Source organism: Vicugna pacos, chromosome 21, assembly GCF_048564905.1.
Source record: "Vicugna pacos chromosome 21, VicPac4, whole genome shotgun sequence".
Classification (NCBI taxonomy): Eukaryota; Metazoa; Chordata; class Mammalia; order Artiodactyla; family Camelidae; genus Vicugna; species Vicugna pacos.
In genome coordinates, this window is record NC_133007.1 from 24,877,678 (window position 1) to 24,898,922 (window position 21,245).

The 21,245-nt window shown below is 54.3% G+C and overlaps 2 protein-coding genes across 3 annotated transcripts; one reads left to right on the forward strand and one right to left on the reverse strand.

Moving 5' to 3' along the window:
- Positions 1 to 4,126: 4,126 nt before the first annotated feature.
- On the forward strand, positions 4,127 to 13,494 carry MEX3A (mex-3 RNA binding family member A). Its single transcript, XM_006214749.4, has 2 exons — positions 4,127 to 4,671; positions 8,278 to 13,494. Exons 1-2 carry the CDS (start codon positions 4,218 to 4,220, stop codon positions 9,384 to 9,386), a joined length of 1,563 nt encoding a protein of 520 aa, XP_006214811.2. The 5' UTR covers positions 4,127 to 4,217; the 3' UTR covers positions 9,387 to 13,494.
- Positions 13,495 to 14,791: 1,297 nt separating this feature from the next.
- RAB25 (RAB25, member RAS oncogene family) lies at positions 14,792 to 21,245 on the reverse strand. 2 transcript variants are annotated; one of them, XM_072946378.1, is made up of 6 exons: positions 20,952 to 21,245; positions 17,754 to 17,949; positions 17,478 to 17,624; positions 16,271 to 16,464; positions 15,545 to 15,625; positions 14,792 to 15,154 (listed from the first exon to the last, which is right to left on the reverse strand). In XM_072946378.1, the coding sequence occupies exons 1-6, from the start codon at positions 20,992 to 20,994 to the stop codon at positions 15,027 to 15,029; spliced, it is 789 nt and encodes a 262-aa protein (XP_072802479.1). In that variant the 5' UTR covers positions 20,995 to 21,245; the 3' UTR covers positions 14,792 to 15,026. The 2 variants fall into 2 exon arrangements, with proteins under 2 accessions (XP_072802479.1, XP_072802480.1); XM_072946379.1 differs by lacking the exon at positions 17,478 to 17,624 and having other exon boundaries at positions 20,952 to 21,243.

Sequence of the window (21,245 nt, forward strand, 5' to 3'; positions counted from 1 at the left end):
GGGGCTCTAAGAATAGGGCAGGGGAGGGGCAGGTGTTAGGTGTGTGCCCCCATCACTTGGTACCTGGTACTTAGACAGCAATAACAGGTGCCCAGTTTGGCTCGAAGGAGAGAAGGGACACAGCTCACACGCAGATGAGCAGTCTGGATCACCCACACCCACACCTGTCCTCCAGCCTCCATGTGAGCCCTGGGCCCCCCCCCCACTCTTCATTAGGTCACCTTTCCTGCCTTGTAGTCAGACCTGTGTGTACACATACACAGACACACTTGCACATAGACACATGCTCATACAGCCAACTCAACAGCCCCACAGGGTCCTTTGTTCCTCAGGCCTGAGGCTGGGTATGTGTTAGAGATGTAGAGTTCGCCTGCATCTCAGTGCTCATCAGGAATTCTTTTGGGATTTATGTGCTGTTTGTTTGGGATGATCTTCTGTCTGCAAGTCCAGGTCTAGAACTGACTTCAAGGGACTCACAGTGGGTCAGGATCTCCTCAGTGCCTGGTACATCTTAAGAGCTCAGTTGGAAGCAGTTCGCTGAATAAATGAATTAAAATTAATTCATGAAGACCACTAACAAAAGTTAATTGCCAGGGGAGAGCATCCAGGGCCGAAAACTAACATTGATTGAACACCTAAAATGAGCCAGGCACTGTGCTAGGAACTTGGCTTATTATTTCCATTTGAGATGAGGAAACTGAGGCTCAGCAGTAATTGACTGCTCAAGGGGCAGAACTAAGAAGCAGTACATTTGGCTCCAGAGGCCTGCTCCTTCCTCTTATGTAACAAAGCTTGGACCACGCACGTATGCTCACCACATCCTTATTGAGCTTTTTCTCTGGGCAGGGCCATGTGCTGGGCACTGGGGGGCCAGGGTTGGGGACAGTGACAAAGATGAGACACACACTCCTGTCCTCTAAGGTCCTGAAGGGGAGAAGTATGCCGCTTACACACCTTTCTGGTTATAGGCAGAGAGTGAGGGATGGGGTGGGCACAGCTATCTATTTCCAAGCAAAATTATTTCAGTAAGGACTTCAGCCCTCATAGTCACAATTCTAGATTGGGAAGGTGGGAGTTGGGGGGGGGGCGGGGGGAAGAACAGGAGGGCCCCTGGGCAGAAACCTAGCTTAGCCAACACAGTGTCAGTGGAGGAGGGGAGTCCCTTGGACAAAGGAGGCCACCAGCCTCTGGGAGTGAGAGACTCTTCAAACCCCTCCTGAGAACCTGGCCCTCAAGGTGCCCACTGTCGGGCTCCTCTGCCACTGGGCACCCTAGCAGGCCCTGCTGTGGGTGGACACACTCCACAGAATCTGCAGGCTCACACCCCTGCATGCACACCCATGCCCCACAACTAAGTGCGCACACACACATACATCCTGCCCTCCAGGTGCCAGCTTCATGGTTGCCTCTCTGGCCTTGGATACTTGGAATCGGTGGGACCCTGAGGGTGGACACAGTGGTGCATGAACACACCCAGGGGATTGATTTGTCCTTGTTGGATCAGTGAGGGGGGTCCAGCAGGGACTGCCCCTTCCCCTACCCCACCCTTTAGTCTGCCCCTTCCCATTCAGCAGCTGTCCCCTCCCCAGTCACACACAACTTGTTTCTGTCCTTTGTTTTCCTCCCTGGCCAAATTCCAAGGCTTTCTTTGGTCATTAACCTCCTGCTTTAATTAGTTTAGTGGGGAGGAAAGTGGAAGGGGGTAAATTCAGGGGTGGGTGTCTAGGAAGAGTCTCATTTCAGAAGGGACAGGAAGGTTCAGACCAGCTGGTGACAAAAATGCCTGGCACAAAATCAGTCCTATGCAACTGCTTCCTATTTCTATTAATGTTAAAAACAGTTACCTGGTCCACAGAGTAGGACCCTTCTCCCGAGGAGAGAGAGGACCACAGTTCCCGGGACCACAGTTCCCCCAATCTAGGTTCGTGGGGCAGAAGGATAGGGGACAAGGGCAGGGAAGAGCCCACTCTCACAGGGCCTTGTCTCTTCAATTCCTCCTTTCACACTCTTGCTTAGAGGCGGGAGCGCCCAATCCCACAAGAAGGTTTGTTGTTAACTTTATGTTAAATCCTCGATCCGGAGAGCACCCCTCCCCAATTCTGGGGCCTTCCGGGTTTCTCAGTCATGATTCCCCTTCCTTGGATCTTCTGCTGCGCAAACAAGCAAGAGCCCCTCAGCGTGCCAACCCCCACCCCCTCCTGAGATCTTCTGCCCTGGCTCCCACTCTCCCATTGGTGTGCAAACTGACTCTTTCCAAGAATCAATTTAGGGAAATGGGCATCGCAGCTCAGCCCTCATGGCCTCACAGTGCCTGGTCTATGAGGTCATCTCCTCCATTCCCCAGCCTCCAAGCAGAACTTTACCTCACAAACTAGTTTAGATTTTTGGTTTCCAAGGCGCTCCAGAAAAGGACACCTTACCACTGTAGCTCACCCACCCATTCTTATAAAACTCTTTGGGGAAGTTCTTAAAAGTCTGACCTCAAGCCCTCAAGCTGCAATGCTATCCTTTCTCCTACTGGGAAAGACCCAGACATAAAAAGGATGACAAAAGAAATGCTTAAGATATGGGGTGAGAGGAGAAGAAAAGATTACATTACACTCCAACTTCCACAAACTTTCCTAAGAGTATCCAACTGTCCAGTTCATGCCTTTAAAACTGATTTTGGCTTTCACCAAATTTCCAGAGTCAAAGGAGCTGAATTAATGGGTTTTCAGTGGGGGAGAGGTGGGTGAGGCAAAGTGGAATAATGGTGAAGGCTAAAGAACAGATCAGCCTGAGCTATATGTATGGCCCAGATCTGACCCAAGTCTGGGTCCCCATTCCATCCCGTCTCTCTTTCCTCCTTTCGTCGCACCCGAAGCTCGTAGCTCTCACCCGATACTCTTAAGTCACACCATTCCTTTAATGTGGAATGTCCCCCCACTCTCTGTCCCCCACTTCTCTCCTCTCCCTCCACCCCTTCATCCCCCTCATCTCTTCACTCCACAGCCCTCCCAGCTCCCCTCCAGTGATGAGAAGGATGTGAACTAACTCACCTCCCAGTCGGTGCCTCTCAGATCTCCAGAGACTGGGGGGCAGGAGGGGATGAGGGGGAATGGCTTGCCGCTTGGGGATGAAGGGACCCCGTCTTTTGCCAGGGGGTCCCACCCTCCAATCCGGCACCCCATCCCGGCCCCCACAGCGCGCAGAGGCGAGTTCTCCCCGCATCGCGGCTGCGGCTTTGTCTGCTCTGCGGAGAACCTCTCCCCGCGGCCCGGAGCCGGGATCGACTCTGGGAGAGCGGGAGGGGGAGCGGAGAGCGGGGAGGGAGCGCGGCAGGGAGGGGGGAGAGGGGAGAGAGGGAAAGAGAAAGCCGCAGTGACCCAGCCGGGACCGCTCCCCGCCCTCTCGCCCTCATTACCATAAGAAAGAGGGACCAGAGGCCGGCCAGGATCGAGAGGGAGCCGGTCTTGGGAGAGGGGCACGCTCCATTAGCCTTTTTTCAACCCGTTCCGTTTCTGTATTCAGACTCCTCTCCCCGTGCCGACCTCTTGGAAAAATTAGGGACCTCGACTTCCATCCCACACCCAGCTTTGCCTCTGGGTCGGGGGTAAAGACCGAAGGCATATCCCTATCTTTCTCGGGTCAAGGAATTTGTCCCTGCGCCCCCGAGGGCGGGAAACTACAACTCCCGGCATGCCCCGGGCGCCCCCGGCGCGCCCCCCTCCCGTCAGTTCCATGCTGCTCCATCCAGTTCATTTAAAACAAAAGAGTTTGAGCGCTGGAAGGGGCTGGGCTCTATTGGGGGCCACTGAGCGCCGCTCTTGGACTGGGGCTCGGTGCGGGAGCCTAAGGGGGGCGTCTGGACGGCGGGGTCTAGAGACTCCCGGGTCCGAGGCGGGAGGGGTGGGGGCAGAGATCCCGCAGCCCCCCGCCCCCCGTCACCCCGGAGAGGAGAGGAGATCTGCTTTCTTGGCTTTGCTTCTCTTTCCCCCCACCCCCACCCCGGGGGCTGGGGCGAGGGGAGTCGGGTTACAGGGTGTTTGGGGAGGGGGGCTTAGGGGGAGGGTCTATCTTTCTATCTCGCTTTCTTCCCCCCTCCCCAGTTCTTTGTTCCCCCCTCCCCACACACCCCCCTCCTCTCCTCTCCCCTCCCCTCCTCTCTCCTCTTTTCCCTTCCACCACCTCTCCCTCTCTCTCTCCCTCTCTCTCTCTCCCCCAGCTTTTGTTTCGCCATGCCTAGTCTAGTGGTATCTGGAATAATGGAAAGAAATGGGGGCTTTGGAGAACTAGGATGTTTCGGGGGAAGCGCTAAGGACCGAGGGCTGCTGGAAGACGAGCGCGCCCTTCAGCTGGCTCTCGATCAACTCTGCCTCCTGGGTTTGGGGGAGCCCCCCGCCCCCACGGCGGGCGAGGACGGGGGAGGTGGGGGGGGCGGCGCCCCCGCGCAGCCGGCCGCCCCCCCGCAGCCTGCTCCGCCGCCGCCGCCCGCGGCGCCCCCGGCCGCCCCGACGGCGGCCCCCGCAGCGCAGACGCCCCAGCCCCCCACCGCCCCCAAAGGGGCCAGCGACGCCAAGCTCTGCGCTCTCTACAAAGAGGCCGAGCTGCGCCTGAAGGGCAGCAGCAACACCACCGAGTGTGTACCCGTGCCCACCTCCGAGCACGTGGCCGAGATCGTGGGCAGGCAAGGTAAGCGGGCGCCGGGACCGCGGAGAGGGACTGGAGTGGGGGGCACCCCATCCCTAGTACGGAAAGTTCATTTCCTCCCTCCTTGCGCGCCTCCGGCTCTGTCCCTTCCCCACAAAGGGGGACTCACCCCCTCCCCTGGTTCCAACTGCCACAAAGTTCCTTGCTATCCCCTAGTTGGTACTGTTCTCCAGATCCTTCCTCCCCTAGGCTCTGCCCTTAGACAAAGAAATATCCTCTCTTGGAGAGAGGGAAAAGGGAGGGGGCTCTGTCTCCCAATCCGGGGAGGCTGTCCGGAGGGGGTGTCCACTCCTAGCCAGAAAAACTGGCGGAATGTGCAAAGAGTTACTCAGAAGCCCCTACTCTGGCATCTGCTAGTGGGTTGGGGAGGGGGCACCCCTGAGACCCCCAGCTGCCTAGAGTTACAGACTTTGGGGGAGACCTGGCCCGGGAAGCCAGACTGAGTATCTGTCTCTTTGTTGGGCTGACTGTAGGAATGGAAGGGGGTGTGGCTCATGGGAGGGTCCCAGCCTGGGGAAGAGGTGGGGAGGGGGGCTGCTGGGAGGAGGGAGTCCTGTGGTCACCCACACACCAAAGTTGAATGGTCTATGGGGTTTTGGAAGGGATGCCTCCAACGAAGTGCCACGTCCTGGTGTGGACCTCTCCTCCTCTCTCTCAGGCTTTTGTTCTGGGCTGGCCACCGCAAGGGGCCAGAGGCCTGAAGAGGGGTCTCTGGTAGTGAGAGAGTAGGTCAGGGTGGGAGGGGGCATGCGGGGGGGGTGTGGTAAGAAATCTTCACCTGGAGATTTGGTGAAGGACAAGTGTCTGGGTGTGTTGTTGGGGTGGGGGGGGTGTAGAATTAATCCAGTGTAGTATGTCTGATACCACACCCTCCTCTGCTCCAGCATCCCTGGGCGGGTGGGGGTGGGAATGTTGGTGAGGGTCCAGATTGAACAGACGGGATCTTGGGGACCCTTCCCTCTCCCAGTTTCCCAAAGGGGAGTGGGGGGAGGTGGGATTTGGAAATTGCAATGGGGCTGGGCTGGGGAGATGTGGGGTGGGGGAGGAGCAGGGGAGGAGCTGTCCCACAGTGGGGAACAATAGAGGAGCTGCATTCCGGCTGGGAGTGAGAGAGGAGGCCGTCTGGAGGCAGGAGAAGAGGGGAGGCAAGTGGGTGTGGGGGGTGGGGGGCTGGTTTACTCCATATCCCACCTAGTCTATGGAGTGCTGGGGGTTGGGGGGATTTTTCAGGGAGATCCAGAATGGAGGAGGGGAAGAGGCCACTCCCCTGCATAGCCCTCATCCCCCTGGGGCACTCCATCTCTCGAGATTTTTGGTTTAAAAAGTTGATTTCCTCTTGTTGCCAGAAACTAGGGACCCAGAGCCCTGGAACTGGGTGGGGACACTGATATCTTTTCTTGGGTGTGGGGGTGGTCTTGGGAGGCCCCGGAATTTCATGGAGTCATTCTTTCCTCTTCTGCCTCCGCATCAGATGGGCCTGTCTCTCATAAAAGTAGGGGGATTTCTCCTATTCAGAGAAGATATGCCTCCCCCTCATTCCTTAAGTATAGGGAAGTCCTCTCTCTTGTCTAACCTCCCTCCTCCTGCTGCAGTGTCAGTGCTCCTTTATTTGACCTCTAGGAAGGTGAAGCCAAGTGGGTCTTCTCTTCAAGAGATGCTTCTTCAGGGTTTTGAAACCCAGAACAAGGTCCACCACCACCAGTTCCACACCTCCAGGCCTCTAGCTTTTCTCCTTACTCTTAGGCCCAGCTCGTCCTTCTCACCCCAACTCCAGTCCCCAAAGACACTTAGCTCTCGTGTAAGTTTATGGACCCAAAACTTAGAGCCAGAACCCAGGTGCCTACCAGATGCCACGTGAGTAGAAGTTGTAAGAGTGGGGGCTTCACTGTTCTTTAACCCTCCATGCCTCACAAATAGAACAATCATTTACTGACATTAAAGCAGCAAGGATGTAGGCCTGACAACAGGTAGGACTTCTCAACTGCCGAGAGGTCTGAAGGCAAAAAGGGAGGAGCAAATTCTCCTTCCAGAGGTCTCCTGAAGGTGAGGAGAGCTGCCCCCAACCCGCTCTCCTCCCACATGCCAATCTGGTAGGGTTGGAGAAGAAGCCATCTGGAGTAGAGGAAGGAGAGGGGGAAAAAAACCGAGCTCACCTTAGGCCTGTGATTGGAGGGTTGGGGCAGAGTTAGAAAACTAGGACCACTGGCGTTGGTTTTGGGGGAATAGGTAGTGTGGCAGGGGAGTGAGAAGGGGAATGGCGAGTGTGAATTTGAAGAGGGGTGTGAACATGTCTATATGCGAATGGGAGCAAAAGTTGTGGGCGTGTATAGGAATGTGCTGCTTCTGTGCTGGGCGTGATGGGGATGGAAGAGTGGGGTGGATTAAAGGTTGAAACAGGGAATCCGTGTGTATGAGAGAGGAGAGGTGTGTGAAAGTGTGCATTCACTTGCACCACAAGTATTGTTTAGAAAAAGGCACAGGGCCTCACGGCTCCTAGGTCTGTGTGCGTGTGCAAACTCACACACATGTAGTATGTGTGCTTTGAGAAAGCATGTGAGTCTCCGTAAGTGAGGGGCAGGGAGAGGGAAGTGGGGAAGGAGAGAGCCTTGTCTGGTCATCTGTCGAGGTCTGCCACCTTTATACTGCTGTGTGGTCATCCCAGCCTCCTTCACTTTTCTTTCCGCTTCTCCCTCTTTGTCTCTCTTTGTCTCCCTCTCTTCTTTCTTTTCTTGCCTCTCTCTCCAACCTCCCAGATTTAACCCACTCCTTCAAAGCAGGAGTACGGGTCCAGAACACCTTCCCCCACCTTAATCAGCCCCCAGCCCATCTTGGCTCTCCTGCCTCCAGAGGGCAGGGTGGCAGGAATGTCCATGGAGTCAGGTGCTGTCCCTCACACGTCATTAGCCTCCTTTCCCTCTTGAAACTCTGATCCTGAGACCCTTCCCAGTCTCTCACAGTCCACCAGTTGCTGAAAACTTGCTATGAATTTGGAGCCTACTGGGAGACACTAGTGGGTGGAGGGCATGGAATCAGATGGCGACCAGTTGTCTCAGGTCTCAGAGTAGACCGGAGGACACTTTTAATGAATGGAGATCAAGTGAGGAGTAGATTGTGGGTTGCTGAGAGCATTGGGGTTCTGAGGAAAGATCAAGGTCAGTAACAGACTGGAGATTACAATTGTGGGCCAGGGTAGGGTGGGGTGATTAAGTGGTTTGGGAGTTTTTAAGTAGCCAGAAATCAGTAGAGAAATTGAGGGAACAGCTCCTGGTTGGGGAAGAGTTAGTAAGTAGATTTGAGGTTAGAAGCTTGTCTGGGAGGGTCAGTGATTATTTCCGGATTTCAAAGAGTACATGAATTTAAAGGTCCTGAATGGAATCCCAGGGAAAGTTGGGACATTTTGTAGTCTGTGGTTGCTAGAGACGTCTCTTGGATCTGAGAGATGATGAATGGATTTTTCCAATCAGGGTGGATTGAGGAGCAGGGTTCAAAGGGTGGGGGGCTGGGTATCTAAGTAGGAACAGGAGCCTATGGGTCCCAGCACAAACCTTCTTGCCCTGTGAGTTTCTTTCTCTCCCCTTCCCTACCTAGGCTGCAAGATTAAGGCTCTGAGGGCCAAGACCAACACCTACATCAAGACGCCGGTGCGAGGAGAAGAGCCAGTGTTCATGGTGACCGGGCGGCGGGAGGACGTGGCCACAGCCCGACGAGAAATCATCTCAGCAGCGGAACACTTCTCCATGATCCGCGCCTCCCGCAACAAGTCCGGCGCCGCCTTTGGCGTGGCGCCTGCTCTCCCTGGCCAAGTGACCATTCGTGTGCGGGTGCCCTACCGCGTGGTGGGGCTGGTGGTGGGCCCCAAGGGGGCAACCATCAAACGCATCCAGCAGCAGACCAACACGTACATTATCACGCCAAGCCGGGACCGCGACCCGGTGTTCGAGATCACCGGTGCCCCTGGCAACGTGGAGCGTGCGCGCGAAGAGATCGAGACACACATCGCAGTGCGCACAGGCAAGATCCTCGAGTACAACAATGAAAACGACTTCCTGGCCGGGAGCCCCGACGCCGCGCTTGATAGCCGCTACTCCGAAGCCTGGCGGGTGCACCCTCCCGGCTGCAAGCCTCTTTCCACCTTCCGGCAAAACAGCCTGGGCTGCATCGGCGAGTGCGGAGTGGACTCTGGCTTCGAGGCCCCGCGCCTGGGCGAACAAGGCGGGGACTTCGGCTACGGCGGGTACCTATTTCCGGGCTACGGCGTGGGCAAGCAGGACGTGTACTACGGCGTGGCTGAGACTAGCCCCCCGCTCTGGGCGGGCCAGGAGAACGCCACGCCCACCTCGGTGCTTTTCTCCTCCGCCTCCTCTTCCTCCTCCTCTTCCGCCAAGGCCCGTGCAGGGCCTCCGGGAGCGCATCGCTCTCCTGCCACCTCCGCGGGGCCGGAGCTGGCGGGACTGCCAAGACGTCCGCCGGGAGAGCCTCTCCAGGGCTTCTCTAAACTTGGCGGGGGCGGCCTGCGGAGCCCCGGCGGCGGGCGTGATTGCATGGTGTGCTTCGAGAGTGAGGTGACTGCCGCACTCGTGCCCTGTGGACACAACCTGTTCTGCATGGAGTGTGCGGTACGCATCTGCGAGAGGACGGACCCCGAGTGTCCCGTCTGCCACATCACAGCCACGCAAGCCATCCGAATATTTTCCTAAGCCCCCTGCCCCATTCCTCCTGGGGCCACTCCCCCGGGGCCTTCCTGGAGCTGTTTTCCGATAGCTCCTTTTGGAAATCAGTAATTTGAGGGACAAGGTGCTTAGAGATACTCGCTCGCTGGGGAAGGGGAAGGGGAGGCGACGGTGGCTGGAGGGTGGGCCACTTTCAGAGCCTCTGGTCACCCTGTCCTAGAAAGGTTGGGAGGGGACCAGGCCGGAAATTTTGCTAGAGTTACAACTCTGATACCTCAACACACCCTTCAATCTGGAAGCAGCTAAGAGAAACTTTTGTTTTGCCAGAGGTGGCCCCTAAGGCATCCTAACCCCGTCTCCACCTCCCCGTCTGTGTGTCACACTACCCCTTCCTCTGTGGAGGGGTGGCGAAAGGGAGAGGGAGAATTACCATCTGTATCTAGAGGTGCTCTTCCAATCCTCAAGCCCTCTGGTCCCGACCTCTGACCTCCTAACTTGACCCTTTAGATTCTCCACCACCATATCCTGGGAATGTTTGGGAATCTGTTACTGGGTTTCCAGCAGTATAAGGTGGTTGGGGCCCTTTGAGAAGTCAGAATAGATTTTGGGGGGAGGGGGGATGGAGAGGAAGCATGTCAATCAATAAAGGGCTCAGAACTCGTCTGTCCCCACAAAGCTGGGCTAGAGGAATCTGGAGAGGAATGCTGTTTTCTGCCCTCTTCAGTTTCTCCCTCCACTCCCTCATCATCATCTTTCTTCTCTCTGGGTTTTCCTTTCTCCTTTGCTCTTCCCCCGAGCTTTTCTCTTTGCTTCCCTTTGCTGGCTGTCACAATCAGTCCTGTCTTGCTCTTTCTCTTCATTTCTCCCCCCTTCCTCCTACCCCTTCCAGCCCAGCTTTGGGGACACCATCCCCTTGGGGAGAATTAGGGGGAGAACGTTTAGATGGCCCCCCCAATTCCTCTTCTGGCATCTGGAGGCCCTCTCCCTACTCCTCCAAAGAAACACCTCAAATTCTTGATGGAATGTATCCCCGTTCTCAGTGAAAATTTGAGGAGGGGACTAATACTGGGGAACATAAAGGGTCAAGCCTCCACCTTTATCATCTTTGGGCATTACGTTTAGGGAGCAGTTCTTGGGCTGGATTTTCTAGTGGTGGGAGGGGCAGAGCCAGGGTAGTGTGGCTGCTGCTTCAAGGAGCAGGAGAGGGCCTGTGGCAGTAAGAGAGGCTGCGGGAGGGAGGGGCCACTCCTCCTCCGCTGCAGTGCCCCACTCCCTGCGCCCCTCTCTGGACCTGACCCAAACCATTATTAGCAAGTTAATTATGAAGTCTTTGTCTCACTCATTGTGGTTGAGGAGAGAGGCCAGGGCTTCAGAGAGGGGTCAGTTCAGAGCCAAGCAGGATTGGGGTGCAGCACGGCCTGTTGTGAGAATCTTGTATTATTACAGGCCTTGCACCCCCTTTGCTGCTTCCCTATTGCTCACTTGGGGTGGCCACCAGCCTCCCACCCTCCTGGTTCCGCTGGCCGGGCCAGGAGAGGATGGGGGATGGGAGTCCCTCGGGGGTCCTAGGAGATTCTTGTATATAGTAGGGTGGGACTGTTCTAGGTGATCTCTGAGCACTTAAGCTCGGGAGTCCCATTCTTCCTGGATGGAGAGGGGGTGCAGGGATGGGGGTACAGAGGGGATTTCCTCCTCTCCTTCCTCCTGTTGTGAATTAACTCACCTCTCCTCAGCCTTCCCCTCCAAACCACCAGCCAGGGAGGGGAGCGGAAGGAGGTCACAGCCGGGAAAACTGGCCTGTGACAACTTCCCTCCTTCCCGCCAATGTGAGCCATCCTGAGATGTCTGTACAATAGAAACCAAACCAAATGGGCACCCCTCGGTCGACGAGGCGGGGCGGGGAGGGGGGTGGGAAGATGGGATGTCTGTCTGTGGATCCCCCTCCCCCTCTCCACTCTACCCACAAAGGCAGAAGACTGTTACACTAGGGGGCTCAGAAAATTCAATCCCACTCTTACTGATTGAGCCAAACCTAGAAACAAACGCAAAACACACACAGCGAGAGACAAAACAGAGGAGAGAAAGAGAGCGTGAGAGGGAGCGAGATAGACGACCAACACAGAGGAGAGAGAACAAAAATAGCAAAAAAAAAAAAAAAAAGCAGTTCTTTATAATTTAATATTCTATTTTAATAAAGGCGTTTATTACCATATAAATGTAGCAAAGAACCTGGGCTAATATGAAAAAAAGACTTTTTATTAGGTAATTTATTATATGAAAAGGATATTTTATTTTATGATAAAGTGATCCTTAAAAAAAATAAAAAAACTTTAGAAGGTTTAGAATATATGTAGGGAGAGAAGAAAAAAATACATTTGTATTCAGAGTTAAATCTTAAAAAAGTGTTTTTAATATATGTTCGGGTTTACGTTCCTTTTTTCCCCCACTTTTTTTTGGGGAGGAATGTCATTTGCTTTTCAGGGGGAGCATCCTAGGATGGGTGGTGGAGACCGGGGCCAGGGGAACCTGGTCCCTCTGGGGCCCTGCTAGTAGATTGGATTTCACCCCCTGGGCTCCCCCTCCCCTCTACCCCTCCCCCTCAGGGGAGCCGGCAGAGCCAAACAAAGAAAGGGATTAACAAGAAAGGAAGAAGCAGGAGGACTGAGGACTGAGGATCCTGGGGTGTGCCCCCCTTCCCCTGCCCTGTCCCAGGGCGAGTGAGGAGGGGAAGTCCAGAACTGAGGCCTAGCTGGCCTACGGGAACCCTCAGAGAGGTATGAGATTTAAGAGAAATAGTTTTTGTTGTTTTTTTTTTAACCAAAAATGAGAGAGAGAGAAGAAAAAGAAAGAAACCGAGGGGTTTAAAAGAAAAGAATACTACAAAATAATAATTATTAATAATAATAATAATAATTCAAATTTATTTCATATAATCCTAGAGAAAAAAAGAAAGAATTACTAGTTACTTAGTAGATGATATTCAGATAGCTTAAAGTTTAGTAGCATTGAGGGCCCCTGGGTCCAGTAGAATGTATAAAAGTCGTAACGAAAAGGAAAATAGAGGAGGAAAGTGGCTGAGTCCACCCTGAGCCCCCCTGTCTTCAGATACCGGGGTGGGAGCAGGTTGCTAGATATGGTTGGGAGCTTCCTTCCAGTCTGCTGGGGTTGATTCTGAGAATGCTTGGATTTTAAAGTTGTAGGACAAATAGCTGAGGGGCTTGGTTCCCAGGGTCTTTGAAAGGATGGACCTTGATCTTTTCAGCCAGAGTGGGGCTGGGCCAGGAGCAGCAGAGGAGGGAGAGCACAATCGCCTGACCATCCCGGCCTTCCCTCTGTCGGGCCGCCCTTACTCTTGAGTGATGTGTCCTCTTGGGGCTCTGGGAGGACAGAGACTGCCCAGCTCCAACCCTCCTGAGCTAGCTTCTCCCAGGCCTAACTGAGGAAGTCCTTGAAATGTAACCTCAATCCACTCCACTGCTGATTGATTCCAGAGCCTTGTGGGTCTTTCCACCCGCAGACACACACACACACACACACACACACACACACACACACACACACACACACACACACACTTCTTACTTTCTCAGAGCTTCAGTGGGACTGAGGAGGGTCTGTCCCCCGTCCCTTTTCCCACCCAGTATCCCACTTAGCTTCTGACCTCCATGGCAGCAGTTGGAGTCACCATCTCATTTCTCCTTTAAAGCTGCCCGTGCTTTACATGTTTGCAGAGTGCATTATTGTCTCATAGAAGTTAGATTCCAAGAAGGATTTCCCACCCACTGGGGTAGAGTGGAGGCATTGTCCTTGAAGGCCTGGGAGAACAGCCCCCAAGGGTACAAAGGCAGGGGGAGGGGACTTTGGGTGACCCTGACCCTAACCCTCTATTCCTCCATCTGTTAAGTGTTCAGGTTGGGGTCATCCACTGTGTCCTGGCCCCTGGGCACATCACTCTCCTCATAGAAAACAGGGGAGTCTGGCTTTTGCTTGTGAGAAATCAACTCATTTTTTTTTAAGCACTTGCCTTCTACCAACCCCAGCTCGCAATCAGGTCAGGCCCCTTCCTCCTAGCCAAGGGAGTGTGGAGGCCCCTGGGCTCCTGTTGGCCAGAAGAGCCTGCTCCATTTGACACCAATGACTGTCATGCCCCTCCCTGGCCCTAGAACCCAAACACATCTCCCTCTCCCCAATTTACTCTTCTCACCCCACCTAGGGACAGATTTCCCCCTGCTCTTTTTGTCCTAGAAACCCCGCTAGTTTGGGGAGGTAGCGTCTGGGTTGGGGAGGGCTTCCCCTTCCCCACTCGAGGGTGCGGGTGGGGTCGGGTGGGTGGGGGGAGACAGCCCTGGGGCAGGGGGGATGGTCTCTCCACTGTAGAAAGTAGAGTAGGATTGTGGTCAGACTTAATTTGAGGCATCTAGTGAAGACACGTACAAATCCACCAAGGAGAAACATTTCAAAAGCAAAATAAAGGCGGGAAACAAAATGAACCCATGAATAATCAAGTCAAAGTGATGTTGCACAAAATGCAGAGAAACCAAGAAGGGGGAGGGTTAATGTATTAAATGTGCTATTAAGAACTTAATTTTATTAAAAGTATTATTACTTAAGGCTCTGGCTTCTTTCTCTGCATGTGAGTCTGAACACCTTGGGGTGAGTGGGGTTTTCTGCTCACCTTGCGGGAAGTGGATGGCTCCTCCTGTCTGCTCACCACAGCTCCCTACTCCAAGTCTCCAAGTGCTCAGTCCTCTCTTCTCCCCATTTACTACCTTCCATTCCTCGGATGTGCAGTCAGACCCCCTTCCACCCTGTCCGACAGAACAAGGCAAGGCAGGGTGACCTGACCCTGCCTGGATAACCAGCTCCTGGGCTCCATGGAGAAGGGGCAGAGAGCTGAGAGACAGACCCTCCCCACTCATCCCCACCAGGTTCAACCCATCCCTACACATCACACCCCCTCTTCTTCAGGGTCAGGCAGAGGGATGGAAGACTTGGACCTTCCACCTCCCAGGCTTAAAACCCCCTTCCCCAGCACATACAGACAGGGCTGGCCCTGACTTCCCCTTCTCTGTAACATCTCCCCCTGCCTCCTCCCCTCACCCCTGGCATTGGAGTGACCTCAGTTCTTGGCACCTGGGCCCTGGGCACCAGATGGTGCCCGCCGGTGGTTTCCTTTGTCTCGCCTTCCAGATACCCCCTCTCCACCATGCTGCCCTCCCTCCCCCACCTGCCCTGGGGGTTGGCAGAGGGAAGGGCAGGCACCTCCCACCCCCTTGGCACTGTCCCCAGACCACAGGACTCCAGAGGCAGCTGGCCCTGAGGGGGGCGGTAGGTCTGGTGGGGAGGATGGAGGGAGGGGGAGGGGGAACAGGGACTCAGAGGACGGGACAGAGATGAAGAGGAGGCACCGGGAAGCAGCAGGATAGCCAGGCATTGATACAAAACACAGCTTTATTTGAGGGCTCTAGTCTGTGAGGAGGTAAACAGATAATAAGAGATATGTGGGTCGGGGGCATGAAGACCTTAGAGCTCTGCGGGGCTGTGAACAGGGAACCAGCCACTCTGACATCTGGAACCACAGGGCAGGGAAAGCTCCTGGAGCTGGGGGTGGCTGAGGTGGGGGGCGCGCCAGAAAGCTAGTGGGGACAGGGTCAGCGCTAGCTAAGGTTAGAGGCTGATGCAACAGGCCCTCTTCTCACCAGGGCCCAGCTCCTGCCCAGCCTGGGCACTGCCCAGAGTGACGGCACTGGTCCGGCTGCTGTTCTGCCTCTGCTTGGACACCTTTGCGAAGATCTCTGAGACGGCAGAGGGCAGTGATCAGGTCAGAGGAAGATTTAGAGCCCACCCTCCCCATACTCACACTGCAGCCCCTTTCCACCCCTTTCCGATCATGGGGGATTTTGCTGGAAGGAAGAGAAATTTGGGTACCTGGTTCCTTGTTACTTACCTGGGTGGAGAAAAACTAAGACTCAGCTCCCTGGGAAGTGTGGCCTTCTGGTTCCTCCCCTAAGCCCCACGCTGAGGGGGTGGGGCACACACTAGGGAGGCTCTGAGGAGCCTGGGGCCCACAGAGGGGCTGAGGAATCAGCTAGAGTGGGCGAGGGCTGTGTGTCTGCATTCCTACCACTGCCCACAGAAGCCTCAGGGGTGGACTAGGGGCGCTGAATGGAGGCAGGGGCTCTGACCTTTGAGGACGGTCTCAAAGGCCAGCTCAACATTGGTGGAATCCAGGGCCGAGGTCTCCAGGAATAGCAGTCCATTGTTTTCTGACAGGAAAGGAAGCACGCCATCAGTTGTGGGGGCACAGGCAATAATAATAATGTTTACTTCATGTTTACAATGTGCATTTGTTATGTGCTAAACCCTTGGCATGTGTAGCTCATTTAATCCTTAAAACAACCTGTGAGATAGGTTTGAATACTATCCCTTTCTTATAGAAGAGGAAATTGAAGCCTAGAAAGAGAGAATGAATTAAGAACTTGCTTGGTGTCCCACATCTAGTCACTGGCTGAGAGATGTGAGGCTGGGCTCTGGGAACCACTATATCCTACTGCCTCTAAACCCCAGAAGACTCTTAGGGAAAGTGTGACTAGAGATGGTCAAGGGGAGTTCACCTGCTACACTTAGGATCTCTGAGCATTGCAAGGTGGGCTGTCTTAAAACCAACTATGAACAATTGCCCAGAAAGACAACCTCAGGGCAGATGGTAGGACAAAATGAAGGACGCAGAGTCACGGAGGGGAAGGGCTAAGAGACTCTGAGCGGAAGGGATGGAAGGAGGAGACCCTTTGGAGGAAGTCCAAGCCGGGGCCCTAGGAGGAGAGCAGTGCCCAGCAGGGCCTGGGGAGGCGGGAGCTTGGATTGCGTTGGTGGGGTTGGAGGCATCAGACTGGGTTGTGGTGGGCTCTCACCAGCGAACATGCGGGCCTCGTCAGTGGGCACCTCCCGGGCCTGGCTGAGGTCACTCTTGTTACCCACGAGCATGACAACGATAGTGGCCTCGGCGTGGTCGTAGAGCTCCTTCAGCCAGCGCTCTACCACGGCGTAGGTCTGGTGCTTGGTTAGGTCAAACACCAGTAGGGCCCCCACCGCACCACGATAGTACCTGGGTTGGGGTAGAAGGGAGAACAGAGGTAAGGTCAGGGTCATCTGGCCCAACCTCAGAACAGAGTCCTCAAGCCAAAAGCCAGAGATGAGTACCAGAGATGGGGAAATATGAAAACTGGGGTCCAGAGACCCAGAGCACAAAGGGCAGTCCAAAGTCCCATGTCCAGTGCTGAGCGCCCTCCTGGGATACTGGTCTTGGAACCTCCGAAGACTCACCTCCCTTCTCCAAAATCACCGGCTCCCTCCTCCTGCCTAGCCTCTCTGCTTCCTCATGTTTTGTTCTGATCTTAGCCCCTGCTATCCACCAGTGCATACCTGGGCTCTGGTCAAGTCGGCCACCCGGATGCCATGCCTCCAAGACCTTTCTCACACAGCTCCTTGACCCACAGTGCCTTCTCCTTTCTCGTGGCCATCTTTCTAGGACCAGCTAAATGCCTCCCAGAGCAGCAGTTTCTGACTTGATCATCTGAGGCATCCTAGCAAGCCTCCAGCCTCACTCTTGGAGTTAGATGGAGCTTCTTCAGGCTGGTGGTATCTAATTGTTCCCATTTTATTGTTGAGTCAACTGAGGCTCATAAGAGTCAGGTGACCAGTCCAAGAGTGACGAGTATGTATAAACAAAGCACCTGACTCCTGCTTCCTGTCCCCTGGCAGGTGCTGTTGCCCACCACACACACACAGACCACATCTGGCCTGACACTGACTGGGAGACACTCTGTGTCTGGTGTCAGGAGGCTGCTTCCTCTGTGTCCTCTGAGTCTGTAAAATGCAGCTGAAGGCGTGGTCCAGCCCTTCACCCTGTGGTTAGATAGTTAAGGTTGCCAAGTGCAAAGCACTGTGCACAAGTGAGGGAGCTCTCTCGATCCCAGAACCTGCCCCCATCCCAGCTCCACCCTGATTTCACCTGCTTGAAACTCAAACTTCTTGTATTTAAAGAGGGATTACTGTAGCCCCTTATTCCTGTGGTACTTTAAGGATTACACAAAATGCCCAATGCAAGGTGCCTTGTACCTTCCTGGGCACATAGCAAAGACATGAGTAAGTGGTGGCAATGACTCATTTTCAGTTCCAGCAGTTGGTATCTCTACATCCTGTCTCAGGTTGTTTTGTAGTGATGGTACTTGTGTCTCCTCACCTGGGCCATGGCGTCCCGCAATCCTGTTCAAGGAGCACACCCCTGAGTGTCCTGGCCTCTTCCTCCTCCTCCCCACCCTCCTCTCCCCCAGAGCTATGCCCTGACTTTCCCAGCACCCTCGAACCCCAGCAGTCCCCCAGCCCCGGGCTCACGCCGAGGTGATGGCTCGGTACCGCTCCAAGCCAGCCGTGTCCCAGATCTGAGCCTTGACAGCGGCGGTGCCCAGCATGACAGTGCGGGTGGAGAACTCAACCCCGATGGTGGTGCGGCTGTCGTGGCTGAACTCATTGCGAGTGAATCGGGATAGCAGATTGGTCTTCCCCACACCAGACTCGCCGATCAGCACCACTGAAGGAGTGGAAAGATAAAGGCTGAGCTTGGAGCAGAGCAGCTCCAAGCCAGGCGGAGCTTGGAGGTTTTGCCTATCAGAAAGGGGGAGCTGAGCTCAGAAAACTGAGGAAGGAGCCAGGTATCCTGGCAGAGACTAGAGACTGTCTGCAACTCTACATGATGCTTCCATCCCGGGGCAGAAAGGACAAGATTCTGAAATGGGTGAAGGACTTTAAGGCTTCTGAGTCAGCCTGCATATCTGGTGATGGAGTCACGTCTGGGGGCTGCTTATGGGTCTTGGCGTTCAGAGGTTGTGAGGTTAGCAGGGTGTGCACATGTGGATGGCGAGGGTAGGGGGTCTGGGGGAGGGTCACATCTCTGGGCCAGGGAGTATGAGAACGTTGTGCATGTCTCTATGTATATGAGCTGGTAGGACAAGTAGGAGGTTTGTGCATGGGGAGCAGAGGTGTGACTAGAAGTGTGAGTGAGGAGAAAGTTTGGCAGGTGACACATCTGTGGGTGGGGGGAAGATGTGGAGGTGTGTGCAAGGAATTAGGATTCACTTGTCCCCAGGAAGGGGCAGCCTTGCATGGTTAAGACCACGGGACTGGGTGTGGGACCAGCTGTGTGTGTCCTTTAGCAAGTTATTTATCCTCTCAGACCTTCTTTTTCTCATGAAAAAATGGGAAGAACAACAGCACCTGTCTTATGGGTAAATGCAAGAGGTAAAGGAGATATTGCCCAGGATACAGTGAGTGTGCAAAACTGTGCCTGTCATTACTGTTGCTGGTAGGCCAGTGCTTTTACCTTCAGGTTTTTCAGGGACAAAGGTCCACCGCAGGGGCTATGAAGACCCTTTGGGCTGGAGGGCAGCGTCCAGGGCCCAGTCTTACCCACCGTGGGTGAGCTGGGGGCGGGGGTTAAAATGTGGGGCTGATATAAGCGCCACTCACAGTCCAACTGGCCCCAAGCTGAACATCCAGGATTAGAGGTGGCCACCCAGGGTGGCTCTGGAGAGGCAGGCTGGCACCCCAGGACTGGGAGCCACATGTTCTGGGCTCTGGTCCCTACTCAGCCTCTGCCTAGTTATGCAACCCTGAATAAGTGGCTCACCTTTTCTGGGTCTCAGTTTCCTTGTTTATAAAATCTACAAAGGCATCCTAACTTTAAAAATTCCTTATTTGTGTAAGGCAGGAAAGAGCTGGGAGCAATATGGGTGTGTGTACGTAATAGGATGTGTGTATGTGTGTATGTGTGTGTATATGTGTGTGTGTTCCTGCCTCTCCCCTACTGGGAACTTCATCCCCATCTCATCCCTCCCAGTGGGTGGGCTCTGAGCACTCCCCTCAGGCCCCACACAGGCTCAGGACAACGGTTTTAGAGTCAGACAGATTTGGGTTTCAATAATGACTTTATGATCTTTTGAAAGCTACTTGCTCTGTCTCTCATCCTCATCTGTAAAATGGAGATACTAATGGTTAAAGTTTTTTGAGTCCTACTATGTGCTGGGCATCATCTCAGGCTTTCCACATATTAACTCATTTGATCCTCACAACGATGCCATGAGGCAAGTACCATTACTAGTATCATCCAATTTTAACAGGGGAGTTAAGTGACTTGCACAAGATAACACAGCTAGTGTGATAAACACAAGATGTGCTGCCCAGATGCACCTTCCAGGAAGGGAGTGCAGTCAGCACACAGCCTCCCGCCGTCTGCTCCTTCAGCATCTCCCTCTGATGCAGAGAGCAGCCTCACCTGTGGTTATAGCTTTCCCGGGTAGCCTGCGTCCAGTGCCCGAGCAAGGAGAGGGTAACCCAAAGCTCCCCACCCTTGGCCAAGGCTTTGCAGTGTGACTTCTCCCGCTGCCCAATCCTTCATCCTCCCTCTTTCTTTCACTGCTGCTGACCCACAGTAAACGTCTTCCATCCCAAACTTCTCAGTGTCTGCTTCTAGGGACCCCAACCTGCAATAACTAGTAAGTGGCAGGGCTGAGATCTGAACTCAGACTGGCCCCTGACTCTCAGGCTTTCAAAATGAAAGATAAAATTTGGGGGTTGTTATGGTGATTAATGAACTAGTGGCTGGCACATCGCATGGGCTCAATAAACAGTAGTTACTGCAAGTAGTATTGCCCTAGAGTACCCTTACCCTATCTCTGGTTCCTGGGAAAGATGCCGGGAATACAGGTTCCCTAAGCCCTGGTCGGCTGAGAGTCCCAGCTCAAGTGAGGCGGGGTTGAGGCTGGGAGGGGCAGTGAGGTGGGGTGGCTGGACAGGGAATCAGAGCGCTACCAGTCCACCCTGCCCTGGAGGAGGTGTGGAGGCGGGGTGGGATGGGGTGGGGTTGAGGGGTAGAGGGTGGGGAACACTAGACTGGCCAAACACAGGGGCAACATAAAGGAGCAGGAAAGATACATGCACACTTCCAGCCAAGTTGTACCCAGTTCCTGGTATTTGGGCCCAAAGGGTCTGCCAAGGGACAGACAGACAAGGCCATGGTCCTCCAGATTCTGTTAGACCCCGCTTCCAATTCATTACATCTTCCCTATGTCTTCATCCAGCCCTATGATGGGATAGATCTCTCCTATCTCTCCTTTCCTGTACAGCTGCCCAGAAAGATGGCTTTCTTCCCCTTCAGTCTGCTGGTTTCTCCTTCTTCTCAGGAGGGAGTCCTCTCTGAAGTCTGACCTCCATCTCTTGTGCTACAGTAGCTGACTAGTCCTAGGGATTTCTGCTGCCATTAGGAACGGGACGGAGGAGACTAATTCGGCATTATTAAGGAGAGATCAAACTACTTACAGCACCAGAGCATTCTGGCAGCTCCGAGACATTTGCTCCAGTAAACAGATCCTCCCCTACTCCCTGCAGCTTTCTTTCTTATCAGAAGGAATGATGAGCCCTGGGAGGGGGTCCTGCTGAGTGGTAAAAAAAAAAAAACAGGAGGGGGCCCTCTGGCTCTCTTGGTCTCCTTCTGGGTCTCTCTCAGGCTTTCCTTTTTCTTTATAGACCCCAACTCACCCTTGAAGACAAAGTTATAATCTTCCTCGTTTCTGTTTCCCATCTTGGCTCCGCATGGAGGCCACAAGTGTCTTCGAGGGCAGAGGTGACAGGTCTATGCGTTGGCTCAATGCCCTCAGCCCTCGGTTCTCAAGAGACCTGGATCCACCCTTCCTCTCATTGAAGGTAGAGACTTCTGCAGCCGGAGGGATCGAGGGCCGATTTAAGGCTAGACAGGGCCTAGGGAGGCTCAGCCCTAGCAGGTGTCGGTGCCGTGAGGGAACTGAGAGGACGGAAGCTGTGGACAGGAAGCGA

Coding starts and splice junctions, on each gene's coding strand:
- MEX3A (XM_006214749.4), top strand. CDS start 4,218: ATGCCTAGTCTAGTGGTATCTGGAATAATGGAAAGAAATGGGGGCTTT. Junction 4,672..8,277: donor CGAGATCGTGGGCAGGCAAG/GTAAGCGGGCGC, acceptor TTCCCTACCTAG/GCTGCAAGATTAAGGCTCTG.
- RAB25 (XM_072946378.1), bottom strand. CDS start 20,994: ATGGGAAACAGAAACGAGGAAGATTATAACTTTGTCTTCAAGG. Junction 17,950..20,951: donor TTATAACTTTGTCTTCAAGG/GTGAGTTGGGGT, acceptor CCACTCCTTCAG/TGGTGCTGATCGGCGAGTCT. Junction 16,465..17,477: donor TTTGCTATGTGCCCAGGAAG/GTACAAGGCACC, acceptor ACCCCAACCCAG/GTACTATCGTGGTGCGGTGG.